The sequence below is a fragment of the Xenia sp. Carnegie-2017 genome, unplaced genomic scaffold, assembly GCF_021976095.1.
Source record: "Xenia sp. Carnegie-2017 unplaced genomic scaffold, XeniaSp_v1 HiC_scaffold_13, whole genome shotgun sequence".
Lineage (NCBI taxonomy): Eukaryota > Metazoa > Cnidaria > Anthozoa > Malacalcyonacea > Xeniidae > Xenia > Xenia sp. Carnegie-2017.
In genome coordinates this window covers 7402701-7419009 of record NW_025813436.1, presented here as the reverse complement: position 1 = coordinate 7419009, position 16309 = coordinate 7402701, and the positions used below count along the sequence as shown (strand labels likewise).

General features: G+C 34.1%; 1 protein-coding gene and 2 long non-coding RNA genes across 3 annotated transcripts; 1 reads left to right on the top strand and 2 right to left on the bottom strand.

Moving 5' to 3' along the window:
- Positions 1-989: 989 nt before the first annotated feature.
- Positions 990-2964, bottom strand: LOC124452723. The gene is made up of 2 exons (XR_006950852.1): positions 2907-2964; positions 990-1242 (listed from the first exon to the last, which is right to left on the bottom strand). It is a non-coding gene; the product is annotated as an uncharacterized LOC124452723 (long non-coding RNA).
- Positions 2965-3969: 1005 nt separating this feature from the next.
- On the bottom strand, positions 3970-13089 carry LOC124456819 (pre-mRNA-processing factor 6-like). Its single transcript, XM_047007157.1, has 26 exons — positions 12884-13089; positions 12688-12747; positions 12530-12608; positions 11916-12034; positions 11480-11558; positions 11248-11342; positions 10552-10633; positions 9860-9988; positions 9365-9459; positions 9171-9235; positions 8863-8990; positions 8273-8399; positions 7976-8094; positions 7695-7857; positions 7503-7611; positions 7358-7427; positions 6593-6714; positions 6428-6521; positions 6240-6361; positions 5733-5826; positions 5600-5650; positions 5334-5408; positions 5181-5244; positions 4813-4950; positions 4223-4488; positions 3970-4140 (listed from the first exon to the last, which is right to left on the bottom strand). The coding sequence occupies exons 1-26, from the start codon at positions 12958-12960 to the stop codon at positions 3982-3984; spliced, it is 2781 nt and encodes a 926-aa protein (XP_046863113.1). The 5' UTR covers positions 12961-13089; the 3' UTR covers positions 3970-3981.
- Positions 13090-13569: 480 nt separating this feature from the next.
- On the top strand, positions 13570-15273 carry LOC124452795. Its single transcript, XR_006950878.1, has 2 exons — positions 13570-13858; positions 14514-15273. It is a non-coding gene; the product is annotated as an uncharacterized LOC124452795 (long non-coding RNA).
- Positions 15274-16309: the final 1036 nt, after the last annotated feature.

Here is a 16309-nt window from a genome sequence, read left to right as displayed (position 1 = left end):
TCATTTATCAGTGGGAACAATAAATGAAATCTCGAGTTTGCCTCATTATAAACATAGTAACTTGAAATGGACAAATTATATTGCAAAGCAAAAGTCATGTTTCCTATATTAACTGTTTATCCTTTTTGTCGAAATTCCTAATGGCATACATGTGTGAAAAAGAATTTTCTTGCTTTCATAAAAGTAATTACATCTATAGAAATTATTAAAAGTTTCCGCAACATAATTGGCCATATAGATCTTTCTTTTATTTTCTCTTGAATAACTTAGCTCTCAGTTGTTAGAGGCTGAGCATCTATCCAGTTTAGTTGAATGCTTGTGGTTTACGTGCAAGAAAGACGTCATTTAAAATAAATCTTAAGTAGACGACGTGACCAGTATTTCAATTAAAAACTCTTATCAAATACCATGAACTTATGACAAATAGCTGACAGGGTGGGTGTTTTCAATACTCAATGAAATATCATAAAATGCCGTAGACTATCAGTATCAGACAACGTGGGTGTTGGTATGTTACATTAACACACGTGACTGATATGTTATCCAAAATTTGATACAGTTTCTGTCGTAATCAGTCTAGTCACACACAAGGCAGCTAAAATTTCACTGAAGAATGTCAAAGCCATCAAGAAATTTTCTAAAATATCACATTTTGCTATACAATGTTGCAATTATAAAGCAATAAACGAGAAATTACAGTGACTAAATTCCAATTTATACACTGATACACTTCACTTAGAAATATTGTACATTGTCACTGGTCTTTTCCTTGCAGACAAATTACAGACAAAAAACGAAAGCATTTCCGAATACCGAAATATTAACACAACCGTTGTCCCAAAATGGTAGGAAACGTTTTCTTCCAAAAATTCAGGAGGTTAAGATACTAATTTATGAGATCATGTTCCATAAGCAAATCAAGAGTTTTCTTAAATAATTTTTCTAATTGCAAAAATATTTTCAAAGAGACATGCATAATGACATTGCTGTATCTTTAAATACATGAAGTAATGAAACAAATGTGTTAGCTTGATACATCTATAAAGTTAAATACATGAAGTAGTGAAACAAATGTTTTAGCTTGATACATCTATAAAGTTAAATACATGAAGTAGTGAAACAAATGTTTTAGCTTGATACATCTATAAAGAAAGTATTGACAGCACACAAGCACCAAGGGAAAGAATGTATGAATCCATGAGCTTCAAATGTAACCAACAAATAATCTCAATATTGTGCACACTAGAATATATTTGGAAATACATATAGTATCTTTGAAAATTTACAATATGTTGAGCTTTTGAAAAACACAATCATAATATAAGTGAATGCACGTACATCAATATAAATACTATGTAAATGTTAATAAAACAAATAGTCACATTTAATAGGAAAAGAAATTCTAATTTGGTGAACGAATATTCTTATATTTCCCTCTTCTCAAGCACAAACATATGAAAATAATCACATCCCAATTAGCATCCTAGTACCTCCCGCATTAAAATATATGTTATGATCGAAACCTATCATGAATTATAAGTTTGCCATAAGGTCCAGACGAATAAATATATTTGTTTCCATTGTTATCTTCTACATATAAACTACTAGGATCTCGATGCTGTAGTAGGCCCCATTTTTTTGATAGTAAAGACAACACAGATTGATCATGTCTATGTCCAATAAAGCCATCATGATTTTTACCCAAAACATTAGGATCATCGGTGACACAACGAGCATCTGACGAGTATGCAAGCCACTCCATAACAAACTGCAGTGTTTTACAATCTTTGCGCATTACTACAAAAGATGCCAGAGTTTGGAAACTTGTTTCAATAAACTTTGGGAAATTCATCTCCATGACAATAAAGGTATCACCCTTAGTGTAGTATTTCTCCAAAAATTGAAGAGTAAATACAACTATTCCTTGCAAAGAATCACTAGCAAGTTTAAGTAATGGTCCAGCATCCTTTATAAGGTAACTGCCTGCATCTTCATACATGACTACATCGCCAAAATCCAAATCTTCAATAAGTGTTTTCAGAATCAAGTAAGGCTTCCAAAGCCAGTAACCAGCACCCTTGTGCCGAAAAATAATATTGCGATGAGTTTTACGGAAATTAGCCTTCACTGAGCATAAGTCATAGGCATGTGCAACATGAAAACCACCAACTTCCATAGCATGTCGCACAGCCCTAGCTTTCGAAATCTCACAACAATTTTCACCAAATGTAATAAAGTGTTTCTTAAAAGGTAGGCTCTTACTTGACACATTAAATTTTTTTGCTTTCTTTCTGGTTTCTAAACTATCTCCTTGTTCCCAGGGTTGGTTCCATCGAAAAAAGGTTCTTTCATAAGAGCTTAAGTCTACAGGTTTTTTAAAACTCCATTTAGTGTTTGCAGTATCGAAAGGCAACTGTATTTTTTCGCCATTCAACATGGATACAGCGATATTAAGTAAGTCGAAACATTGGTTCATTTGTTTATTGAACTTTGGAGGTAAGCTCAATTGTTTATGACCTTGCCTACAACGTCTCTCGATAAAAATTTCTCGCACGAATGCCAATCTTGTACTCAATTTGCACAACCCAATCATAAACAGGAATATGAGAAGTAAAAATACCACCCTTCTTTTTCGCATATTTCGAAGACTGACGTTTATCGTTTTGAAGTAAATTGGCCATAAAAATGTGATAAATTGTGATGTCACGTGTGTTTATTTTGAGCGAAACGTCGGCATGGGGAAACAAAAACCAATGTAAAGTTGAGGCGGAACTTTCATGCATTCAAAGTTGCTGTCGAGAAAGGATAGTTTTACGACAATACTCAAGTACATTTAACTTGAAATTAAATTTTCCATCAATCATTTACAACAGTCTGCAAAGAGTAACAACAATTAACGCACTCACCACTTGACTTTATATTGTCTTCACATTTAAATAGCTATAATTTAGAAATTATACAAATTTTTTTAAACTTGGCCAGTATGATAATTTATTGTCAAAATATATCCAAAATTAGGTGGCACAAAAATAAATGATAGAAAATCATCGACAAAGTCGGATGCACTTTGTAAATAATCTTATATATTTAAGTTAAAATTCCAGTTCTTTCAAACAGCCTTATAAATGCCAGGTAAATTTTTTAAACTTGGCATATTGTGAATTCTTATTTGCACAAAATAATGGCACAAAATAAAAGGAATAATATTTAGTTATTTAAGAATTTGTCGCTTCACAAGCTTGGGCATAAAAAATGTTGGGTAGAATTTTTTAAAGCTTGGTCAAGGAGATATATTTGACTAAAATATATCCAGAATCTTTCACTCCTTGCTTAACTTTAGAAAACATCGGTCGGATGAACCGATGCCGTAATTAATCTTATTTAATTAAGAATTCTTCTCTCCAACCTTAAAATAAATAAACTACACCTGAAATTTCTTAAACCATATGTATAATTATATTGTAAACAACTTGTCCTCTAAAACTCATAAGTTCATAAAAGTTTTTTTTAGTAAAAGTTCATGAAATGTTCACAAAATTCTTTTTTTCACAAAATTCAAAATAAAAATCAATAAATTTATAAACTTGGCCAGAATATAGAACACATTCTAAAATATAAAAATAGGAAAAAAATGCGAGAAATCAGATACACATCGGATACACGAACAGATAACTTATATAATTAACTTCTATGCCTTAATTTTTCAAACAAATACCTATAAATACAAACTCGTGAAATTTATTCTTTATCCAGAATATAGATAATTATATTCAAAATATATCAAAATCTAGAGGTGACAAAAAATAAATGATAGAAAATCATGATAAAGGGATGACACAGCGAATATAATCTTTATATTTAAGTTTTCGTTCTTTACAAACAAATTTAAATAAACACACGAGAAATTTTGAACCAAGTCTTTGTCATAAATATCCAAAATCTGCCAGTGGCAAAAATAAAGCGCGGATAATATTCAAGAGCTTATTCTCTATCAATAGGTTTCAAATGTCGTGCAACAGATTGTAAAATATCTTTTGTTTTTTTCCTCCAGTTTCTGACTGCTTTAGATATGGTACACCACGTCTCTCCATGATGAGGTTCGGCTATCTCGCAGCGTTTTAATACATTTTCTTGTTGATTCTGTAAAAAAAGTAGAAAAAGGGTAAATGGATAAAACAATACGTAGACAGCAATTGTTGGTCAATTTCCCATGCAAGCTAACCTCAGTGCCATGTTGCTGTTCAAATTTATAAAAATATGCCCAAATGTCGCCAAGATCTGGGTCAAGTTTCACTGCTCTGTTGAACCATTCTCTCGCTTTCGTTACTTTTCGTTCACTCCAAAACAGTTTAGCGACAGCCAACAAAACATTTGGATCATGTTCACAACGTTTTAAAGCGTCAACACTTTTTGTCTTTCTCTGAGGTCTCGCTTCCATAAATATTGCTTCTGCCCAAAGTATTCCAGCAGTGGGACATTCCTGAATTGCTAAATATATCAAAATGATTCATCACTTATATGTGTAGCCAAATAATTTAAAGCAATCCAAGCATTTTGATATCAAAAGGATGTCCTTGCGACAAAAGTCAAAACTGAACCGCATTAAGATAATGAAATTATGGGCAAATCATACGCTTTATACAATTTTTACAAAAGGAAATTAAAAACAAACAGTTTTCAGGATTATTTCAAAAAGCACTCCTGTTTAATTTCAATGCATTAGGAGAATAATTTGGCATTGAAAGAATTCTTCACATGTAAAATATATGACCATATTATAATGAAGATACAAGTATCGCAAGAAACAGAAACCTTTAGCCATTAATGATTTTGCAAATTCCCTGTTATCACCACGAATCTCAATTCTGATGGCTTCCAGCCAAAGTTCAGCACATTTTGCATTTCTTTGTCTTGCTTGCTCTAGCACTGACCTTGCTTTCGTTGAGAAACCTACACAAACAAAACAAAAGTCGTTCATGACACTACTTATGTTTGTTATTATATATATCTTATACATTATAAGATATTTTATGGTTTCTGTTTACTCTTCCTTCTCTCATCCGGCTGGACGAAAGAAAAAAACATTGGTGAGCAAAGCGGACACAATTCTAACATAATGCACTAATTCAGAACAACACAAACATATTGACGAGTGATACAAAACAGTGCAATATTTTCACCTATTTTTTCCTCGAGTCTTGATCTCAAAATCCACAATGGTATTGATGTTGGACATTTCTTTACCTGATCAACGAAAAAAAAGAAAAATACCGCATAAGTTATAGAGTTAAAATGCAGACATTGCATAACTATACTTCAATATCCATGAATACCCCTTGTTTATACGTTTCCCTCGCATCATCTTCCTTCCTTTCTTGTTCACAGATTTGCCCTTTCATCATCCAAAGCTAGGAACAAAAAAATCCTTCATCGTTTAAAATTACATGATGTAGTGGCGATGATTCCATGTTTTTACAGAGTTTCATGAATGAACAGTTTAAGAAATATGTTGGCAATAAAATTTAATAACGTAATCAGAGTTAAGTATCTACAATGTTTAAGTATAGAAGGATAGTAAAATCCATCCATTTTATTTTACCTTGGCAAAATCTGGATACTTTTGCACGCCATCATTTAATAAAACTAATGCCTACAATAAAGTTTCATTTGTTTTATGGAAAACTCAATGGATAGAACATCTTCACAGATATAAGAAAAAAAGTTAATCTGACCTCCTTAATGTTTCCAAGAACCCACTCTAATTTTGCTGACTTCATCATTACACGAGCTGTACAGGCATTCAATCGAGCCCTCTGAAGAAGTTTTCTAAACAAAAAAAACAATTAAACTAGTGGTTAGGGGTGCAGGAGTGGCGACAATTTCCCCATAAAATATTTATAAATATCAACCAATTAAGCAAATGCAATTATGATTTGTGTTTTAATGGCGCCCATTTCAAATTAATACTCCCAAATCATGATAAAAGACTAACAGAACTAGACAAAACAATCTGACATGGCACAGGAACACCTACACAGAAGCCAACAAAATCTTATATGAACTAGAGCACACTCCCCTCCCTCCCTAATATTATCATAACTGGATCTGACGGAAGAAGTGATACAGCTTCGTATCCACAATGAATCCTTTCGGTCGAAATTTGTCGTAATAATATGAACAAAAATAACACGAAAATTTTTCTTTTAGTATGTTGAGTTATCTGTTGAAGAATAAGTCACCTCGCTCTCTGATCTTCGTTATTTTCACTCTCCAGTTTCACAGCAGCTAACCATATTTCTTCACTGTTTGGATTTGCTTGAAACGCAAGAGCAAGAATAGATCTCGCAGCAGGAACATCTCCCTAGTAAAATGGAAGATTTGCTAAAGTACACTAAAACCAACTAGCACTGTTGTTTTTAGTTCTTACGGCCATCCATTTCGACTTTGCTCCCATCAGCCATAACTGTTCAGCCTTTGGACAATATTTGACAGCATTCTGCAGCAATGCTTCAAGGGAATCCCTAAACAACACAACTTAATGGTCGATGAATCGTCATAAGCTGTTTAGTAAATTATTTATTTCTTCGCTCACCTTGTCCCATGATTCTTTTCAAAAAATGCAGCTCGTAACCAAACTCCTTTTTTACTTGGAAACACGGTGAGAATGTGAGCATAAATTGCTCTGGCACACTCATGCGCATTATTGGCAACACACTGTTGTAGTAAAGAACATTTAATAAATGAAATTATCACACAGATCACCACAGTTATGTGGTGTTATATTTACATGAAATAATCAGACATGTTGTGCTTGTGATAAGCAGTTGTTATGTTCAGTGGCTGACACAAGAGGAGGAAAGAGGCTCTGAGCCCACTCCCACCCCACCCCCACGGTCCCACCCCCAATAATTTTATGAAGACTAAAAATCCTGTATCAAAGATCACAAATCACACCTATATATCTTAATGTCATGTCATATTAAATAATGACTATTTGGTACACTTCTCTCCCAGCATACCCATTAAACCTTCTTGATTTTTTGTTTTGCATTGGACGTTCTGGGAAATCCCATTCCTTGAGGACCAGTCCCCTCAATATTTCATTACGTGTCCGCCACTGGTAGTTTCACAAACGCTAGGAAGTTCTAGGAAATCCCAAGCTTTGAGAACCAGTCCCCTCAATATTTCATTAAGTGTCCGCCACTGGTAGTTTCACAAATGCTAGGAAGTTCTAGGAAATCCCAAGCTTTGAGAACCAGTCCCCTCAATATTTCATTAAGCGTTAGCCAGTGAAAAAAAAATTTCCAAAGATGGGAGAATGAGATCAAAATCATGTGATGTTCATGTTGTCACTTACACTTTCGGCATCATCAAGCCAAGTGTGTTTTCGATCTTCTTCCTCGATCCCAACGCCAATGACAGCCCGTCTACAAAATCAATAAGATAGTTAACGAGACAATAAATATGCATGTGTTAAAATAAACATCCAACGTTGAACATACATGATAGCTTGACATGTTTCAACGCTGCCAGATTTTTCACTTTCCTCACCATCTTTTATCCACTGATCTCGGTTGATTTCAACGCCATTTGCGACAAGAGATGCAACAGCTTTACAAAAAAAAAGCAAACAAAGAGTCCTATTTTTGAGCACTCATTCAAAGTGTTCAATTTTATGCACGTGATTGACTTACCTCTGTCAATAATCTTTGTCACCATGTTCGTATTACCATGGGCTTCTTCAAGTTTAGCGGCAGTAATCCAGATTTGTCGGTCAGTGGGAATATTCTCTCTTGCTTTATTTAATACTTTTCTCGCGTTTTCGTATACTTCTAATCTTGCTAAGGCCAGCCATAACTACATGTGGAATGGTGGAATGCAAGTCAGTAAGAGATTATAAGATGGAAGAAACAGAAAGCCCTGGACGATAAAAGAAAGTCAATGATCAATGTATATACTCTATAAACGTATATACCTCTACACTCTGTGGACAGCATTCTACGGCTCTGCTCAACAAAATACAAGCATCATCTGGCTCTTCAAGCTCCACAGCTAACTTCCAAAGTCGCACAGAATTGGGAATTTGCTCCAATGCTTCAGAGAAAAATAAAGCATAAACAATAGCTAAGAAAGAGTGCAGAGGATAACAGCACATAAAAGTATTAGTAACAAAACACGTGGTAATAAAGGGAGAGATTAAACAGAGAGAATTGAAAGAAGAAATTTTAGCAAGTATAGTTAAAATAGAGGTGATGCCAATTAACTGTATCACCTTTTCTATAAACACGTTTTTTGGCTTTTATGTCAATTTCCAGTTCGGCAGCTTTAATCCATAATCTAACGGAGTGTGGTAAATTTCTTACAGCTTGAGCCACTGTCGCCTTGCTATGTTCTGATGGCTGTTTAAAAGACACGTATTACATATTATTATTAATAAAGTAAATGGTTTGAACCCGGGAGTATCGTTATATGTTTGTAATTGATGATCGTCCAGGTTAATAAAGTCCTGAGAAGATACAGACTGACGTTTTTAGCGGTCATCTTCAGAGTCATTTTTGACTCTGAAGATGACTACCGCTAAGGTTGTCGAAACGTCAGTCTACAACAACAAAAACAGTCCTTCTCAGGACTTTATTAACCTGGACGATCATCAATTACAAACATATTATTATTAATACTACGAATACAAAATATATAAACTTCTTTGAGCAAAGCATCTGTACAAATAAGAATGAATGATACAAATGTTAGGAAAGGTAGATCAATATAATAAGTGAGTAAATTGGTGTTCTTCCATACAAGTAAAAAAAGATGAATACATAAATATGGTCATTCATAATAACTATGTAAAGTATATCATACCTGTAATCTAACAGCCTCGAGCCAAACATCTTCATCTTTACTACAAACTTCAGTACCTTTCATTATAATGTTCCTGGCTGATTGCATGCGACCAGTGACTTCCTCCAGTCTTGCTGCAGCAATCCAACCTTCAAAAGAAGAGATAAAAGTAAAGAGGGCGTTGATGGACTTAAATTCCAACGTATATTCTCACTCCTAAAGTCATCAATTTTCCATAATTTTGTCTGTCAAAAAACGCGGCTATTTCATACATTGGATGGACATCATAACGCTATCTCCCTCCCAATGTGTTTTAGTTGACTACATACCAGGTCCATGATGAGGGTTAGTTGTCGTCACGGACTTTAACAAGAGACGTGCCTTTTTTATGTCACTATAAATAAAAAAAAAGATGTAAAAACTATCATAACACTTTCATAAAACATGACGCTTAAATAATCAGCAACAAATATTCCAGGTTTCCGAAGTCTATTAAATTATATAAAAGTAGATTGAATCTCACCCTATGTCCCCACCAGATGCTGGAGTCAAACTCTGAAGATCCGTCAAATATCCTTTAGGATCCACCACAGTCTGTCCTGTCACGGAATCTGATGCCTGTGAATGTTTGTTTTTGAAACTTAAAGCATCGTAAACATACATATTTTTATGAAAGACAATCCATTCTTCAAAGACTAATCAAGCGACTTATAAAGTTAATTTTGTCAACAACCACTTTAAATATGTGACTAAAGGCCGATTTCCATTCAGAGCAAATTGTCGCACGATCGTCTTTTTGCGATCACTTTCTTTTGAATTGTGTGCAGCAGTGTGAAACTGTTCGGCTGGGAACTTACAATTGAAAAGAAAGTGATCTCAAAAAGTCGATCGCGCGACAATTGGCACTGAATGGAAATCAGCCTTAACGAAACTTTTATTCCATAATTGCTGAAGTAAGGGCACGTACTCCCAGAATTTGCAAGCATAAATATAGCTAATGGTATGCAATGAAAATAACCTGATCAAGTTTAACGCCAACAAGTGACTTTCTAGCTTCACCAATCTTCGTCAGATCTAGATCCCCGGATGGCGTTGAAAAACCGGGAGTCACTGTCCCAGGAAAGGGAGTCTGGAAACCAGCAAGCAGCTAAAATAAAAAAAAACACAATAAGAAATATGAACGCAAAGTGTAAGAAACATGGAATAAGTAGTAAGATGTGTTGAAACAAGAGTTGAGTGGAATTTCATATTACTGACATTAAATGTACAGTGTTACACAGAAGTTTATTGTTTTTACTTATGTGATCAAAAACTAGGATTTCAAGGATGCTGCAATGTTTATAAAAATTTATTGCCTTTTGACATGTCATTTGAATCAACCATAAAATTTTTCATAGATTTATTTTATAAAAGCCAGTTTAAATGGCAATGTTGACCTTGCTTTGCGCAATCTATGTTATAGAACTTTCTTGTTTAGAAACTTTAGTAGTATGTTTCTCAATTGGAGGAAAGACGGCAGAAAATCAAACAAATCTCTAAATTGCATATGCTTCCTTATAATATTCTTAGTGTTCATTGATTTGTATAGCTCTAAATTGATAAAATGTAAAACATGCATTTTGGAGCCGCCCCCCCCCCCAAGTATAAAGTGTACACTATACAATATTCCTTGAATTTTTGTCCTTCATATAAAAGAATTTATATGAAAACCTGTTGTCTGTGATCCAATGAAGTATGAGTCGCTCCGCTCATCATAGCACTTTTCAACACACTGTCTGGTACTGGAGTAAACCTAAACAGATAGAAATATACTTATTTATTTGGAAATATGTATGACAGCATCACAGCAAACATGTCAGGTCAACCTTCATTATTGCTCACACTAAAAGAGCAAAATTAATGGCCATACCTCACTTCTTTATCAACTCAAACACAACATATACTTTTCTCCCACACCAAACCTCTAAAGTTCACACACATCCCCTCCCAATAGGCAACCCTTGATATTCTGGTCACATTTCCACCATACTCTTATAGTAATACTTCTTCCCCATACCCAACCCCTAAAGGTCAAACTTCTCCCCATACCCTAACCCTAAGGGTCATACGTACTTCTTCCCCATACCTTACCCCTGATGGTCATATTTCTATTCATACCCAACCCCTACAGGTCATATATACTTCTTCCCCATACCCAATCCCTAAATGTCATACTTCTTCCCCATACCCTAACCCTAAAGGTCATATTTCTCCCCATACCCTACCCCTAAATGTCATCTTCTTCCCCATACCCTAACCCAAAGGTCATACTTTTCCCCATACCCAACCCCTGATGGTCATATTTCTCCCCATACCCTACCCCTGATGGTCATATTTCTCCCCATACCCTACCCCTAAATGTCATACTTCTCAGTTTGTGGATTTCTCTGTTTTCTGTTTCTGGCATCACCAACTTCAGGAATGCTATCCCAGTCATCTTTCGTCACATCGGAAAGTTTCCTCTGCAAAGCAAAATCATTGAACAAAAATGAAGCAACTATACTATAAAACATATAAAATACATAAACAGTGGAAGGGGGAGATATGTACATGAAGTGAGTAATAATGATATGAAATGATCTAGTTATAAGAAGATCACCTTTAAATCAGAAAATTGTTGTTGTATTTTTGGTCTCTCCTGACGATACTTCTCAACAACTTCTTTAAACTTTTTTTCTCTTTAAAATGAAAGTGAGTTAAGTTTTTAATTAACAAATCAAACTATATTCCATTCTCCACTATTCAATGATCAAGGTAAAAAAGATGATTTAGTCCAAACTTAACAATTAAAATTTCATCAATTAGCAAATGAATGCTTAACAATTTCAAATTCAAATCATCAAATTCTCCATAAATCTAAAATTAATTTCATATTAAATAGGGTTTGATTAATTTTTCTTATTACTAAAGTGAATGGCTTGAACCAAGGAGACACCATTACATGTTTTTAAATGTAGATAATGCAGGGGTTAGTGCAATCCTGAGGAGGACTATTGTTGGAGGTATTTTTCAAAATCTTTAGCAAGATCACATACCTTCTTTCCTTACGTCTACCATCCATTCTTTTATCAATAGCTTCATAAATTGCATCTGCTTCAATGTCATCTTTCTCATATGGACCGCTCGTGAATAAACTTCCACCATAGCCTGCAAACTACAAGACCGGCAGAAATTTGCCACAAATCAATACTTACTTAATGCAAGTTTTTTCTATAAAGAACTTATGAAAATGTGATTTCCATGTAAATTGAGTGCCCAGAAGTTATTATAAAATACATAATAATTTTGAAATGTTGCAGTGAAGATATTCAGTAATCATACATGGACCAGAGTGGAAAGTTTGTAAACTGTGCAACCAAGTTTAGAAAATTTGTATGCTAGGTGCCTACTTTTCTCAAAATAACAAACCTTACACTTTCCAATGAGGTACATGGAATAAACCTGTCACACAGGGTAACAAAGTATAACAGGTATAATATACAAGTATAACAAAGTATAATATTCTTGCCAGACCTGAAAGTTTGTAGTTTACACAGAAGATCTCAAGTGCGCAACTTTAAGAAATCAATACTTTTATGCTTGCACATTTTAAATCTTGAGTGTGCAGTTTAGAAACTTTCCAGTTTGGTATTCCAGTCATATGCAATACCTCATCATAATTCGTGTCATTCAGATCTTCTTCATCTTCATCATCTTTTTTCTTCTGAGCATTCAAATGTCGCTCGTCACTGAAATTACAATAACATAAGAAATTTACAACATAAAACAATATTCAATAAGTTAATAACAAATACAGGAAGTTTGTACCTAACATCTGTTGCTTCTCGAGCTGGACCAATGTCAGAACGAGTTGTAAATCCCGTTGCCCTTTTGAAAATTACGTTACAAAGTTAGTAGCAACAGACATGGAATAAATAATATACAGGCTAATAATGATCATATTGATGAGTAAGAAATTTCACCATTCCATTAAAATAAGTAAAAAAAAAATTGTTTCACATACCCACGTCCAAGACCGGGGACGTATCCTAAGGGTGCATCGACACCAATGAACGATTTCTTCCTGTTCAAAAAAGCCATCACATAAGTCAAATTTACTATTTTCTTACGAAACTTTACTCCTTACATCCACCAACATGGCGTCTGAGCTTAGCAACCACGCAAAGATTATGCGCAAACTTTCATAAGACTGAGGAGGAGCACATGACATGGCACAAGCACTCGTGCATGGCACACACGGCCCAACCATTGGGTGAGTTGTATAAAACCTAAAGGGAGCCCAGAGGCCCGACTGGGTCTAACCATCTAAAGCACGTCCTAAAATATTTTCATATTTTAATGCCTGTTATCAGAATAACTAGACAAGATGTTATAATTGATAAGATAAAAGAACACTCAGAGAGATGGCAGCCTGTTTCTAACACCTACATTAAAATTGGTAACAACAATGCATACACCTTTCTGTTGAAATGAATAATTTTGCTGAAAAATTTGCATCGTAGAAAGGTTCCCAACAGATTGCACAACATTATTAACAATAATTTCTTGTCAAAGAACATCAAAGGCATCTTTAATTGAAAGTCGTTGGCTCGAATATTAGAGAAATTACATAATTAAATGTTTTTTTTGTTCTCGTGTTTCAGTTGAATGCCCATGTATAAAACAAGCACAAGCGTCTATGCATATAATTTGAACGACTACAGATGATGCTGAACATTGCAACTGCGGTAATATATACAAAGAAAGAATTGATACATCAACAGACACAGTAATATTATATGGTCTCACATTTTGAAACGTCAACGTTTGGACAACGCTATGGTGTAGGGCGCGTCTAATTGCACATTTAATCAACACACCTTTCATAAAATTGGAAGCACTCAAGCAGAATATTTACTGTAGACGTAACCAAATCTCTATTTTCAAAAGTGTTAGCATTATCTCTCGAAAATCTTAATGGCAGATACAACAGGAGCATGTAAGTAAATACTATTCACTAATTTTTACTTGTGAATGTTTGTAAATGTTTTACAATTGGAAAAGTCACACATATAATTACTTTGATTGAGTTAAACTGATTCCCATCTGATTTATCTCAACTCTCCAGCGAAATAAACTCATGCTTTTAAGGAGACACTTTGTTTCACAATTCAGAAATACCTTTCGGTTCTTCAAAAACACTCATTTTCTGGCGTCTAAATTCGTCATATAATCATTACTCTAATAAACGCCGCTCTCGAATAGAAAGTATTTTTACTTTTCGAAAAACACCTGTGTTTAGTAAAATCTTCAGAGAAAGGTAAAAAAAAACACTGAAATCTAAATTGAAAATTATGAAAAACAAAACAATAGCGGCGATAGTGAAGGTTATCTGTTTCTGGTTAAATCTTTGAATACGAAAGCAGTGACGTGTATATTATAGATAGTATTTTATTGCAAGGGTCTTAGGGTAGATTGATTTTAGCCAGTATAAAGATAAATTGTTCTATTCTTGTTAGTACAGTCTCTTAGAATAGATCGTTCTTTCGAATTATCCATAAATAGAAATATTACTTAGGTATTCAAGTATATATTTCAATGGAGCAAGTTTTTGAGAGAACTTTTGCATCTAAAATAATATTATTCCTTTTCAGATATTTTTCTGGCGTTCGTTTTTATCTTGATAGTACTGCTTTTCTTTCTGAACAAGAAAATGAACTCAATTCCCCCACATGGCAACACGCGAAGGGAGTCGTTTGATGAAGAAACATATCTTACGTCCGATTACACAACCACAGAGTTTACGAGCGAATATGCGTCATCTGATGATATAAGTTCATACAGTAGTGACGATGTTCAAAGAAGATAAGGAAATATAGCTCATCGAACTTAGGTTGACGACGCTTTTGACAACAAGAGTGAATGGATAGTAATTATTGCCTACTGTTTACCTCCTACAACCCTAGTTGACGAAACAGCCAGTTACCATAATTAATAACTAGATACAATAGTTGATTAATTACAGGGCCATACATAATAACGTCCCCAGCTCGCACGTTTTGGTCCTGCTATGTACATTTTGCAGCACAATCATCGTTCATTTCATTAGAAATTTGTTGCTTTAGCACAGAGTGAACACTAAAAATTTGTGTAGCAGGACAGACTAAGCTTGAAGGCTGACTGTCCCAATGTATATTTGAACAATGTATAAGTACTACAACTTATGAACTAGCGTATATCCCTATTCCTAAAGAAAAAAATCACATTTAAATGAAAGAAAAAGTCTATTATTTGAGCAAATATAACCTGCTAACTCAAAACGATCATGCTTTATCATATATTTCGTCATAAACGATGACATGTTTGTCCCTATAAGGTTTGAATGCAAAATAAAACGATGTTAAATAAACTTAAGTCTAACTGTGCATATTCCAAACTCGACAACTAATCGTTAAATTTACAAAATACTTACAAAAATTTCAAAAATAAGTTATCGTCAATTTTTTTTTCTTTGGATGACCTCTATTTAAATCGAACAAAGTCATGCCTGTTTTCCAATTTTCCATTTGGACCTCTGCGGGCTAAATATTTCGCAAATGTTTTACCTTCTAAACCTCAAGAGAGACTAAACATGCAAGTTTATAATTTGAAATTATTCGAGAGTACAAAAAATAAATCAAGGTGTTCGTTGCAGGTAAAATATGTTAGCTTTGCTTTCGCTTGCAAGAAAATATACAAATAAGACAAAATTAGCTACAATGCCCTTCTGTGTTGGAGAAATTTTTTATCTATGTACATTTTTGCCTGAACTCAACACAAAGAAGACTGTGAAACAGGTGCAAATGATCCAATCTATTGATCAATAATCTTTTAAAACAATGATGATGCTAATGGAGAAAACAATATCGTTTCGTAAGGACAGCATGTGCGATAACATCATTTAATAAAAATGTTAGAGACATAATGAAATTACCAAATACAAAGGAAAAATCTACGAAGCTTTGATAAAAAGCTCAGAATTGATAATCAGAATGAAACGTGTGCAATTAGAAGCTTTATAGATGCCCACGTAATTTAACAACAATCATCACCCATTCAAATAACAACTACTTCTCTAAAGTATCGGAAAGATGACACAGAGAAGATATTATATCTTTATGATCTAGCAAAGTTAAGGTTAGTACACGAAACAAAACCATACACCTATACACACACATACATATCAACATACACAAGCCTAACATTTTCCTAACTTTCATAACTTTCATGTCACATGCAAAAAAAAATATAGGAGACAGGTGAAATCGACATGTATGGAACAAGGACAAATACTTAGATAAGATACTACACAATCAGAATTCATAATATCGTCAATAATGAGCTGATTAGTTCAATAACAAAGATCGTAATAAGCAATACAAAGGAAGGCGTAAAAAAAACGAAGAATATT